We start from the raw sequence: 14,228 nt of genomic DNA on the forward strand, positions 1-14,228 counted from the left end.
CAAGGACATGTTTTTTCTAACTTCTATTTCTATGTGAATGGTTTTCTTGTAATGCATCAATATTTTAATATTCTTGTGATTGAGTGCTTATGTACTGTTTATATTCCCAAATCATCAAAATAATATTTAAATATCATTTTATGACAACAAATTCTTCTTCACATTAGGTATATTAAATGTTTTCTTAGTGATAATTTTTGTCACTATCTTTAGCTGCAAGTATGAACTAACATTATTTAGTCCTGGGGAGATCTGAAAATATGGAGAAGAAAAATTCAAATATCAATGGGTTAAATTGCTTTGTTGTTGTTATGGATGATATGTACTGGCACTGCAAAGATTTATTTTTATTCTACATTTATGGATCAGGAAATTCTCATTCATTTTCATTAACCAATAAGGCAAATGTGAGAATAGTTTTATCTTTTTCACCTTGATGGAACTATGAAAAAAATTGAGCTAAAGCTTGATTTTTCCAGAAATTACATGTATCTCTGGCACTCTTTTGGCATAAATTTATTTTACAGCAAATTACACAGGAAATTAACTTACTAAAAAAAAAAAAAAAATAGAGAAACAATCATTTCGGTGAATTTTCATCGTCATGATTATAAAGAATATATATCTCAATGAATTTCAGCAATACTTTTGCTTTCCTAGCAAAAACTGGTCATGTTACAAACCACAGAGGCAACAAGATTAACTTTATGGTAATCAATTATATGTAAACAAAAATCAAAGAGCAACAAAATGGTATATCAATGAATCAGAATGTCTGAATAACTGGTCAGCTATGATCCCACGACCAACTTCATCATCATTTATTTATTAATTCTTGGAGCAGAAGTATAGATACCACTAACAAACAATTAATTGTTTAGTAGTAATATGAAAACAGGCCTTACTTACACTGCATGTAGGAGGTATCATTCATACATAAGAGGTCTGTAAATAAAGTAATGAGACTTAGATTTTTTTTGGCAGCCAAATTGGCAACACTGCATAGTTACTAGTAAACATATGATTATACGAACAGCTGATATATATTAGGTATTAATATTTTTAGTTTATTGTTCCCACGTGAGACATAAACAAACTTTTTGTGAACAAGATTTTATTGTGCGCTACAAAAATGGGTGATATTGATAAGCATTGTTGTGCAATCGACTTTTGTGTTAAACTCTGTGAGAATGCTACTGAAACTTTTTCAAAATTGAATAGGGCATATGGAGATTACGCTCTGTCACAAGCCCAAGTTTTTAGGTGGTTTAAAAGGCATTTTCAAATGGCCAGGAATCAGTTGCAGATGATCTACACTCTGGAAGACCGTAAAAAGTGATGACAATGTTGAGTGAATCAGACTTGATTGATATGGTACGACCAGTGATTAACTATCAGAATGAGTGCAGAACAGTTGAATTTTAACCATACCATAGTCTATCAAATTTTGACAAATGAATAGGACATGAAAAGTTTGTGCAAAATTGGCCCAGAAAACCAGCACTGTTGAACAGAAAGACAACAAGGTGAAAGTATGCCACGATCTTCTAGGGAGAATTGAAGCTGATCCTGATTTTCTAAAAAATATTATTATTGATAATGAATCTTGGATATTTGAGTACCACCCAGAAACAAAACACCAGAGCAAGGAGTGACACACTTCAAACTCGCCACGTCCCAAAAAAGCAAATCAAAATTCAAACCATGCTTATTTGTTTCTTCGACAGTAATGGCATTGTCCATAAGGAGTTTTTGTCCCCAAGAAAACTGTAAATCAATATGTTTACTGGGAAATTATTGAAAGACTCCGAAAAGAGTTGCCTGCATGAGACTAGCCATCAAAGACAACTGGATGCTGCATTATGACAATGCACCTTGTCACACTGTACTCTCAATAAATGAGTTTTTGGCAAAGAAAAACATTCCTGTCATTTCTCAACCACTTTATTTACCTGACTTGAGTTCCTTCCTGTTTCCAACTTTAAAAAAACACCTCAAAGGACACCATTTTGGAACAGTAGAAAAAAAAAATGTAACCAACCATCTGAAGGATATTCCGGTTTCTGAGTTCCAACACTTATAAAGAGTGGGAAAACCATTTGAAGCATTGCGTGGCTTCCCAAGGGAACTATTTCGAAGGTGACAGAATCCATGTACAACTGGATTGTAAATAAAAAGTTTTTCTGAACCAGTATCATTACTTTATTTACAGACCTCGTATATGTACATTAAAATTTCTCTGGATAAAATTAACAAACCATTTACAAATTTATAAAGTAATATTTATTATGAAAACATATTTTCTAGATCATGTTCAAAAAGAGCAATCAGAAACATAATTGTACCACCACACATAATTCCAGCAACTTGAATTATGATGTTTACTTTTCCTCCATTATCGGGTCTTTTCATTTCTGGAACCTGAAAAAGAGAAAAATATATAATAAAGTATAATAATCCGAATAACTCATAACAATTACTAGTAATATTTATTGCTGCTGGATTTTATTATTTGTAAGATGAGATATAGATTGTTTTAAAATCTTAAAATATATTAATATCATGAAAGTAATTTACAACATGAATGATAGGAACTTATGAATTATTCAGTTACAGAAATTATTTTATTATGTTAAGTAGCCTACCAATACATAGGGGTCCTGCATGATTGTTGTAATAACAAAGGCAGCCTGATAATGTCTGTTTTTCATCAATAAGGTTTGAAGGTCAGTCATGCTAAATATTTCCAAATGTTCTCTCTAGCAGGTTGGTGACGAGAGTGGTGTATCTAGCCATAAGAATTCTACCAAACTCTTAGAGGAAAAATTGGGTATAAAACTAGAAAAAAAAATATTGGGTTGGTAAGATGATAAAATATCCTATTGAGTATATTATCCTTTCTCACTACTTACCCGTGATTCCTTCTTCCCCGATTATTGGATCTGGGTATAAATTTAACTCTAGATCCTCCTAGCTAAGCATTCTGGGATTTTCATAGTACAGCTGGGGTATCCTTGGTTTACCTGATGGTGGGTTGCATTTGGACTGATTAACAGATCATTTGCCTGTCAGTTGGCTGAAAATAAACCTGATAGTTTAAACATCTACGTTAAGTAAAGCCAGGCTTCCTAATCCCTTAAAAGTAAACTGTAAACTTTACAACATAATGGGTCCACAATATCTGTAATCAATCAGGAAAGAGTAACACTGCAGTAATTAATGGGTATGATTAAGGATAATTTGATGAGGTCTCATTAATAAACTACACTGCAGCAAATAATCAATACTATGCAGTGATGGCTATAGTTTCATTGCATGGTGTTTGTATTTATTAGTGGCTAATCTATCATAGCATAAAATTGTACATTAAAACAAACATCTTGCAACAAAATTCCAAGCTATTTTAATGAGAAAAGAAATTCACACACAATTATCATAGTACCATATCACATACAAACTTTAGAAAATAGTTTAAAAAAATAGAATCTACAAAACAGAAGTGAAATTCTTTAAAATATCTTTTAATACGTATGACATTAAATAAAAATAACTAGTAACGAAGTATATCATATACTGTATTTGCCCAAATATAGGCCACGGTTTTCCCTACTTTTTCTCAAAAAATGGAGGGGTTGACCCATATGCGAGGCTGACTTACATTTGGATTTGACTGGGCTATTGTATCATAGTTTATTTTTGTTTCTATATTCGTGATGAGTGAATATTACAGTTTATATTTATAGTAATAACACTACCTTCAGTTATAATTAATAAAAGTACCTAATTAATGAAATGGTTGGAAGGATGAGTTTTTGGCCAAAAATTGAGTTAAAATAGTCTAGTCCAGAAACTTAGGTCTTACAAAATAGCAATCCAGGTTAAATGCATTCAAGGGTCATTTGGCAGAAAATGTAAAATCAGAAGTAAAAACACTAAACATGGATTTAGTTATATTATCTAGTGGTATGACTTTACTGTTACAGGTTTTGGATACAGTTGTGAACAAGCCTTTTAAAAAAAATTATAATTGTTGGATGCCAAACAGCAGTTAGCACCTTCTACTGGAGGAATAGATAAAAAACTTCTGTGAATGTATTATTACATCATGGAACTTGGTAACACATATAGCATTAGACAAGGATTTAAAAAATGTTGCATTAGTAATACATTAGATGAAAGTGAAGTGAATTCTGTGGGAGTAGGAATAATGAAAACATTTATTTTCAGATGGCAGTGTCTTGTGTTACGAGTGAATTTTAGTGAAGTAATGAATTTTTTAATGCAATTTTTCTTATGAAAATATATAAAAACAATTTAAATAAAGATTTAAAAATTGCAATAATTTTTCTTTTAAAATATTTTTTACTGAAAAAGTTGTACAAATTTTTAATTTTTTTTTATTATGCTGTTATTTAAATATAAAAAAGTAAGTATATATATATATATATATATATAAAACGTAAAATAATATTATAAAATACTAATAAAAAATATGTATAATATTATGCATAATAAATTTTGAAATTAATTTCTTTTCTCATTGGTGATAAAATTTTATTTGATGGAAAAAATTTCTACCAACTTTTTTTTCTGAAAATTAAACTAAAAAATTGGAGAGTGAACAACCTATATTTGGGTTGAAGTATATTTGAGCAAATATAGTATATATATATTATTATTATTATTATTATGCTTTTACGGCCAACATGGGACCACTTAAGTCAATTTTAGTTGGATCTTTTCTGAGAAAAGCGTGTTATTTTACTCTTTCGAGCTGCCCAGTATTTCTTCATCCGTTCAGATCTTGCTTTCTTTTCTTCATCCGTAAACACCCTCTTCGTTGTATTTTGTCGTTTGTCTGTCTTTTGTTTAAATCTAATGCTTTTATCTTTTAGCTTTGTAATTTTTCCAGTTTTATTCTGTAGGTCAGTCAGGGAAATTCCCAATTCTTTCATATCTTCTCTAATTTCTTTGATCCATCCTACTTCTAGCTTTTGGAACCAGAGCTTTTCAATGATATTTCTTGACAGTCTTGTTTGCGGTGTCCTTATGAGATGACCGAAGAAAGAGATTCTTTTTTTCCGCATAGTATCAGTAACAGGCTCTATTTCTCGATACACCACCTCATTTGGCACAATCCACCATTGGCCTTCTTTTTGGTGTTTTTTATTGATACACGTTCTGACAATTCTCCTCTCTATTTTCAGAATTTTTTCAATTCGGTTTTTCTGAGTGATTTTGAAAAGGGTCTCGCTTCCGTAGGTGACTTCTGGCTGTACTACAGTTTTATAATGTTTAAGTTTTGTTTTAGCAGAAAGGCATTTTTTGTTATATGTTGACCAAGTTAATTTTTGGGATATAATCATTTTATTTGTCCTGTTTTGCCATGTCACTTTTTCATTTAAATTATAAGTTATTATTTCCCCTAGATATTTAAATTGTTTTACTATTTTAATTTTCTGATTGTTTACCGTAATGTGCTCTATTACCAGAGGATCTATGGCCATTAGTTCAGTTTTTTCGAAAGAGATATGAAGCCCTATCTTTTGTGCTAGGTTTTGAAGGGTCATGATTTGTGTTTTGGCTTCTTGAATATTATTTGCTAAAAGAGCGAGGTCATCTGCAAATCCTAGGCAATTTAGTGTGATGGAGTTTTTCTTAGTACCCATTTTTATATTTTTGGGATTTATTTCATACCATTTTCTCATGACAAATTCAAGGGCGCAGTTAAAAAGGAGTGGTGAGAGGCCGTCTCCTTGCCTCAATCCAGTTTTTATGTAGAAGGGTTGAGAGAGTTCACCTCTGAATTTCACTCTGGACTGGGTATTGGTTAAAGTTAATTTTATCATGTTTACGAGTTTAGGGTGAAGGCCCAGGTTTCTCAGAATATTCAGCATGGATGGTCGGTGTATACAATCATAGGCCCTTTTAAAGTCGACGAAGGTGATTATTAGTTGTTTTTTCCGTCTTTTATATAAGTCCATCATAAGTTTTAGGGATATTATTTGCTCCGGGCAACCTCTCCATGGCCTAAATCCCCCTTGGTATTCCCCAAGTTCCATTTCAAGTTGGTCTTTGCATCGGTTGTATATGATTCTCGACAGGATTTTGTATGTGCAATCCAGGAGAGATATGCCTCTGTAGTTTTCAGGATTAGTTTTATCCCCTTTTTTATGTAATGGATGGATGAGGGCTGTGGTCCAGTGTTCTGGAAGTTTTTCTTCGTTCCATATTTTCACGAGGCATAGATGTAGGGAAGTTTTGACTGAATAAACTGATGAGTGTTTCCAGAGTTCTGCGAAAAGCTGGTCTTCTCCGCTTGCTTTGTAGTTTTTTATTTCATTTAAGGCTGCGAGAACTTCTTGAATTGTTGGCGGGTTGATATTTACTGGTGAAGTTTTAACTGGAGTTTCAGTGTCAATCTGAAAAAGCTCTGGGGGGTCGTCACAGTTGAGGAGTCTATTGAAGGTTTCTGCCAAAATTTCAGCATTTTCTTTATTGGTGTGGGCCATATTTCCTTTTTTTCCTCTCAGCATAAGGGTGGGTGGTTCATATCTTTGAAGAGCCTGACCAAAAATTTTATAATAGTCTCGGAAATTAGTTTTCTTGGAACTTTCTTCTATTTGCTGAATCAAGTTTTTTTGGGCTTGTCGTTTGGTTCCTCTTATAATTTTCTGAGTTATTTTCCTTTGTTTGGTGAATTCATGGTTAGATTCTTCAGTTTTCTGGGTTTGGTGGTTGATCCAAGCCCGGTGTCGGTCTTTGACTGCTTTGTCACATTCTTCATTCCACCATTGGTGTTTTTTTCTTGGGTTTATAGAGGCTAGTTCTTCAGCTATTTATTTCAGTTGGGATGTCAGTTCTTTTAAATTATTAGTTAATTTGATTTTTTTTGTTGTTTCTTCAAAGATGGCATTGTTTATTAATTTATGTGGATCATAAGCTCTTTTGTTTTTAGGTTGGGATTTTTTCTTTTTATGCGGGGTGAATTTTATTTTAACTTTAATTAAGTAATGGTCCGATCCAGTATCTGTTCCTCTCAAGACTTTTACATTATAAATCTCCTTGTGATAATTCCGGTCCATGCAAACATGATCCAGTTGCCATTCTCCTTTTTTCCAATCTGGGTGTTTCCAAGTCTTCAATTTGTTTGGTTTTCTCATAAAATAAGTGGATTTTGAGATCATATTATGGTTTCTGCAAAATTCGACAAGTCTTTGGCCATTCTTGTTAGTTTTCTTTTGGGCAGGCCATTTTCCGATAATATCACGATATCTTCGTTCTTTACCAAGTTGGGCATTAAAGTCCCCTATTAAAATCTTCGTGTGGGTCTTATTTATGTTGTTTGCAGTTTGGTCAAGAAGTTCCCAGAATTTGTCCATCTCTTCTATCTTTTTTAAGATTGTTTTTGTCATTGGTGGGAGCATGGACATTTATTATGGTGTAGAATTTATTGGCTGATTTTAGGGTTAAGGTTGAAATCCTGGGGGAGTAAGACTTAAATTCTACGACTGAGTCAATTATTTTAAGATTGATTGCAAATCCTGTTCCGAACTGTGGGCAATTCTTCATCACACGTTTCCCGGGGATTCCTTTGTAAATTCTGTAACCCTGAGATTCAAATGGCTCTCGATCGGTGTTTCTCATTTCTTGAAGTCCTGCGATTAGGATATTTTGTTTGTCCATTATGTCTGTTAGAGTTTTTAGTTTGCCGGGTTGAGTTAGAGAATTAATGTTGTGAGTGGCAATGTAGTTTATTTGCTTGTGTCTTATCCTCAATTTTGAAGTTGTGTTGTTTTTGGGTGTTTCCAAACGCTCCGATTCATTGTTATCTTTTAAGCAGCTGCCCACCGGATCCGAGTGCAGCCTTCTCTGGTATTTACCAGACGGTGGATTTTTTCTTAAAAGACCTTCCATATTTGACTTTCAAAGGCAAGTCAGCCTTGGGTGGGAATAAATTCCCGAGTTACAACTCTGGATGTGATCCAGAGAGGTGATTCCGATTTAGTTCACCAGTAGAAATCTCCACGTTTCTAACTGGTTATCCAGACGAACCAACGTGGAGGCGCAAACCGATTTTTTTTAATTGAGATTTTAAGTATGGAGAAAGTTTAAATCGGTTCCGGAATCATTTCGTCCAGTATATATATATATAAGGTTAGAGAGATAGCAGAGGCTATGGGCATATTGAAAAACAATTTTTATCGTATAAACAATATTTGATATGTTTGTCATATATGAGAATGTGTTTGTCATATATTAAGTGAAGAATTGGATTTGTGTAAGCTATCTGTGCATTGGGTGCTGTGTTTGCTCACTTTGGACCAAAAACGCATTTGAATGAATATTTCCAAGGCCCTGCTGGAGCAGTTCAAGCAAAATGAATCAGATTTTTTGCGTTGATTCATAACTGCAGTTGAAATGTGGATCCACCACTACACTCCTGAGATGAAACAACAGTCAAAACAGTGGACTGCAAAGGGTGAACCTGTTTTGAAAAAGGTAAAGATGATTCCATCGGCCGAAAAGGTGATGGCGACTTATTTTTTTGGGATAATAATGTAATTTTGTTTATCGATTATCTTCAAAAAGGTAAAACAATAATGGGACAGTATTACACATCATTACTTGATAAGCTGAAGGCAGAAATTGCAAAAAACGATCACATTTGAAGAAGAAGGAAGTGCTTTACCATCAAGATAATGTACCTGTTCACAATTTGACAGTCGACGGCTAAAATTCATGAATTGCACTTTGAATAGGTTGATTACTCACTGTATTCACCAGATTTGGACCCAAGTGAATTTTTCTTGTTTCCTAATCTTAAAGTTTTGCTTGGAGGAAAGAAATTTTCATCAGACGAGGAGGCTATTGCATACGTAAATGCCTATTTTGCAGAGAAAGAGCCTGCTACTATTTATACTACTATACACTTAGCTACTATAGTCTTTTTCCAGCATCGCTGGAAAAAGTGTATTGACTTGAAAGGAAACTCTGTGTTGAAAAATAAAATTATATTTGACAGAAAAAATAAGTCTTTCTTGTTAAGCTCAAAACTTTTCAGACAACTCTCATATATATGTATACATATAATAATAATAAAAGCTATATATATATATTGTTTTTATATAATAATTACTGCAAGAACTGTATTAAGTAATGAAAAATTATACTAAAAGACAAAACTGATGAATTACTTAAAAATGAGATGAGTAATAAGTAAGAGGAACCAAACTGATAATTCCAAATGATAAGCCGAGGAGCATGAGGAAGACGAAAGATAGTATGAAAAATATATTATCTAGTTAGAAATTTATTTACTCACCAAATTAACTAATGCTATATATAAGAAAACACCAGCAGTTACAGAATAAACCCATTGTGAAGCAGAAGAGTATTTACCAACTAAAAGACCAACAGCCATACCAATAATACTAAGTATGGATGATACAATGTTATAAAATACAGCTTGATTAACAGACATTCCTGATTGTAACAAAACAGCAAAGTCACCTGCACAAAAAAATTCAAAACATGTACAGCAATATATATTTTTGGCTAGTTAAATAACACTGAGGTACAAAATTAAACTTTTTTTTGGCACAAAGAACAAAATATGTGATCCTAATAGAAATTTTCTCTATCACCCGTTGTTTTTTCTGTGATATGCACATAAAATTAGAAAAAAAAATGTAAAACTTTTCATGCTTGCTGTGCGCAAAACTAACTTAAAATTTTGTAGTTATTGTTTCCTTTTGGGTTTGGCATAGAACATCATCTTTAGAGTCCAACAATAATCTGAGTATTTTTGGACTCCAATATTGCTGATACCTGTTTTTCACAACTGAGGTTTGCTGGTGGAAGCATTCCCAGTGTTCTTCACTAACAACGCCAAGATTGTCAGAAAGAAATACAGGTATGAATTAAAGAAATGAACTTTTAGGAACACATTACACCCCATATACTTGTACGGTTGTAATAATTCACCCACAATTCAAGTAGTTGGGAACATTTTAAAATTATCTTCTTACTTACTTTTCAACTTTGCTCAACAGTTCTTCAAATTATCAACTGCAAATCAGAGTTCTTATTTGGGAACCCACAAAAATTCCTTCCTTGATTTTAAAATCACTAACTTAAGGAAATTTTCTTTTCAAAGAATGGAACAATCTTTATCCATCACCTTAACAAAGCTTTTGAAAAGCCCTAATTTTATATGAATGGAGGTAGAAAAATCATTTCCGATTTAACCAGTTGGAAAAGTACAACATTTTTCTGTCCAGATATAAAAGCCTCAAAATTTAGTGTAACTGAACTGCAAACCAATTAATAACCACAATAACTTTTAAAATGTAACATATAGAAAAACAAAACTTGTATTACATTTTTTCTAACAAGATCTTCATATTGTCATGTTTCTTTCATGTTTGTTGCATCAGCTAATGACAGAAGGAAATTTGTTGCTGGTGTGCAAAAAACAGCCTTTAAACTACTTTTCAAAGAATCAATAAACAATCACAATTATGTAGAACTATGTTCATGATGAAGTACATTCATAACACCACAAATATTATTGCAGTACACTAAACTGTTTTCTTCAAAATATAATATAAGTCTTGAAACTCTTTGTGATGATTACAAAAGAAATACAATTTCATGTCAGTAAGGAGTAGATTCCAGCCTTTAACTCTAGATTACAAAAGCTCAGCTTGTTTGTTTTATAAGTTCATACCCAAAACAAGGTAGTTTAATTCACTTTGAGCTATCAGATGAGGTTCAAAGGAAGATGAATCTGTTTCAAAAATAGCATTGTCTTGCTAGCTATGTCAAACTGCAGTGATTACCTGATATTCTGATTTCATCTTCTAAAGTTGGATGCGTTGGAGATGGAAGTTCTCACCGTGAGGCCAGATGGTAAATTTGGATTCTGCACTGTGTATGTGGATTTACTATTTATTCCTTTTATCTGTGTAATACAGAAATATCAGTCTGACAATAGTCTTGTTTTACATACTGACACCACAGCATCGATATGGTAAAATTCATTTGCTGATTAAGTCCTAGTCAGTCGGTCACAGATTTCACATAGATCAAACAGCAGATGTGAGGGCCCAGTTCCTATCTTCCATCACCAACTTTACAGCCAAAATAGCTGATAACATTTTTTAATTAGTGGATAAAACTTCATCGTTGTTCTTTAACCCTTTCCAATTCTATTTAGCATATACATGCATTTTCTACAACTATTAATTAATTGATGAAATATAAGTACAACTTGCATGTTCTTACCTTTATTTTATTTCAACTTTTTTTTTCTAATAAAATACTTATTAAGGCTTTTATATATTTTATGAGGGCATATTCTTGTATACCCATTTCCTTAATATCTAATTTATATAATATGAAATTATTTACAACTGATATCTCAACAAGTCAAAAAAAAATGTATGCCACCAATTTACAGTATTTTATAGGCATGTATGTCCCACAGAACAGATCACAATGATCTACAACCTCCATATGTTTTGTACATTGGGATATCCTAAAGATTTATTATATGTTATTCTTTTCCTCCTATTTGCTATTTGTTCTACCAGTTGAACTTCTGGGCTGAAGTATGTTGACAGCAGAAACACATTTCTTTTTATCAAGTAAACACAATGCCATTACTTCATTTTTTTTAAAATGCCAAGACTTGATACACTTGTAATTTGGGTTATTTTATTTGAGTTGGTAAACCTTGCCTACTACTTTGCACAGTACCAGTGGTATGAATGTTTAATTTTCCTAATTTTAAAGCTAAATTGTAACCAATATAAAAATTATCAGTAAAGACATTAAAGTCAGTGCCATCTGAATTTTGTAGTAAGGTCTGAGTCAGCTGTATAACTATTCTGGCAGTGAAAGGAACATCTGGCCTAACTAAACTTTCTATTGTACATTTACCATAATAAGGGATATAACAGCAAACACATCCAGTAACTGAATCAAAAAGACAATAAATACGAAGGCCCTATTTTGTAGGCTTCATTGGATTGTAACACTTCCACTGCACTCCTCCCTTGTACTCTACAGTGCTTTAATCAACAACTACTTCCTGGGAAGGTACAATTATCAATTGTACTACAATTATCTGGGAAGGTACTACATTTATTATCAATGTAATCACCAATATTTTTTTTATTTTACTACCCCTATTTTTTTAATTTACTAACTCCTAATAAGATTTTCAATTCATCTAATGTTATATCCTTCCATGAATGCCATACTGAATATTGCTGCAAGTGAATACACTTTTGAATTTTTGTTTTTGCATATTTATTGTAGCCACTATGATTTCTAATAACAATTCATCAGTAAAAAATAATTGGAAATATCCTAATTCATTTACTGGTCTATTATTTATGCCTAAATGAAACCCTGACGTACAAGTTAACTGGAATTTTTGTGGATTAGGATCATATACCGTACAGTTTGACCGTGCACATTCAACAACTAGAGCTATTATCAACAATCACATTATTTACAACTGAACTGCAATTATCATATCTGAAATACTAGAATTATACTTGGGCACATTAAATTCATCACTTTCAAACACGTACAGTAGCCACCATGTAACGGTGAGTTTGGATGATCAGTCCACATGTCCCTGCTATACTATTGTTCTCCGAAACATTGGCACACCATGATTAGTCACCTCTTAGTAGCATAAACATAATGCAACTGTTGCTTACGAAGCAATATATTTTTGTGTGCTTTTTATTTTATTTTTGTCTTTCTTTCTTTTGCTTTTCCATGTACATAAAGTTCAGTTCTATGGTTCTGCCTTACAGTACGGTTCTTTTAGCATGTGTCATGTACTTTGTTATATGTATTTTAAACCATCTACTTATAAATAAATTGTACATATCCGTATTTGATTTTATTTTTACATTATTTTTTATACATGTGTTTTGATTAATATATTCTTGTATACTGCAGCTTCCTTGATTAATATTTTTGAAGCGTACATTGTTTTTTATTCCATTTTAGTATAGTACAATAATTTATTCTCTTATTTTGTAGGTCGATTACAGTATTATTTAACTTTCCCGCCTAGCAGTATAGCAGCTTTAGAAGGTAAAGTATTGTAATCAGTCCAATTTGGACATATGCAGTTTTCATTGTATTTTTACGTTCTGACACCTAAGGAACCCAAAAAACACAAAAACTGGATGGAAATGTTCAAATGTATAGTGTGTTCAGTGTTTCACACCTTATATCTCCATAACTACTTCACTGATTTTTATAAAACTCAGGTCAGATTACTTCTATACATGGGGCATTGATGTTATTAAATTTTCAACTTAAAAGGTCAAGGGGGTGAGGTTGTATAGCAAGGTCACCCTCAGTATCTCGAGATTTCACCTAATTAAGGTCTAATTTTTCTTAGGCACATTTGTTAACAATTAAAAAATATTTCAAAAATAAAATTTGTACAAAATTGTACTCCCACCCCAATAAATAATCTAAATAAATAAACTAACAGCTAAGTGTGGGTATAGTGTATCATTTCCTCTCACCACAAGGAGAGCTAGTGTAGCACTGATGTACAGCTGCTGCTGTGGTCATCTGCTATGTTGCAACATCACAGGTTAGTGGTAGAATTAAATAAATGAATAATATTTAAAGTGTAAAAAAGTACTTAAAGTGGCCGCTAGTGCCACCACACCCATGTGAAAGAAATATAGTATGCGCTTGCATTTCAGTCAGAATCATTGAATTAAATAAACAAAAAAATATTATATTTAAATAATATTATTATTTTAAATTAAGTTGTGTTGTGCATCAGAAAAAAGCCACATGATGGGAAATTCCTACAACTGTGTCATTAGCTTTTTTTTATTCAACTATGAATGTAGAGGACTGTTTTATTTTCTGAAAAACAATAAAAAAAACTTGAATTTTTAGAAAGTCATTTTAATTAGCAACTTATTAATTTAAATTTTAATTTACATGAAATAAATAAGCAATAAAGTGTTCTTTTTATTAAAAGTGTTTTTTTTTCTGTACAATAACCAAACATAATACTGTATTCACATTTTTCTGAAGTAGCCGACGCCTTTAAATAATGGGAAAATTGTTGTTCCTGAACTGTGTTTAATACTGTGAAGTTTTACTTTATTTGCTACAGTAAGAGGTGTCTGGGTTCTTGTAATTTCAGCTACAGTTCAGCTTTCTGTTAT

The 14,228-nt window shown here is 32.3% G+C and overlaps 2 protein-coding genes across 5 annotated transcripts in view; one reads left to right on the forward strand and one right to left on the reverse strand.

Annotated features, from left to right (window-relative positions):
- LOC142320667 (uncharacterized) overlaps positions 1 to 4,326 on the forward strand; it is a 111,637-nt gene extending 107,311 nt beyond the window's left edge. Inside the window, exon 9 of the mRNA XM_075358723.1 lies at positions 3,984 to 4,326. The gene's annotated coding sequence lies outside the window, so the exon portion shown is untranslated. The remainder of the gene's footprint in view (positions 1 to 3,983) is intronic.
- Positions 2,261 to 14,228, reverse strand: part of Zip71B (Zinc/iron regulated transporter-related protein 71B) — a 71,378-nt gene continuing 59,410 nt past the window's right edge. For 3 of the 4 annotated variants that reach the window (XM_075358726.1, XM_075358725.1, XM_075358724.1), the window contains 2 exons: positions 9,326 to 9,513; positions 2,261 to 2,421 (listed from right to left, as the gene is read on the reverse strand). In XM_075358726.1, coding sequence (XP_075214841.1) covers positions 2,287 to 2,421; positions 9,326 to 9,513 — 323 coding nt within the window. In that variant the 3' untranslated portion in view covers positions 2,261 to 2,286. The remainder of the gene's footprint in view (positions 2,422 to 9,325; positions 9,514 to 14,228) is intronic. The other variant, XM_075358727.1, reaches the window with a different exon arrangement.

The sequence above is a fragment of the Lycorma delicatula genome, chromosome 2, assembly GCF_047948215.1.
Source record: "Lycorma delicatula isolate Av1 chromosome 2, ASM4794821v1, whole genome shotgun sequence".
NCBI classification, from domain to species: Eukaryota; Metazoa; Arthropoda; class Insecta; order Hemiptera; family Fulgoridae; genus Lycorma; species Lycorma delicatula.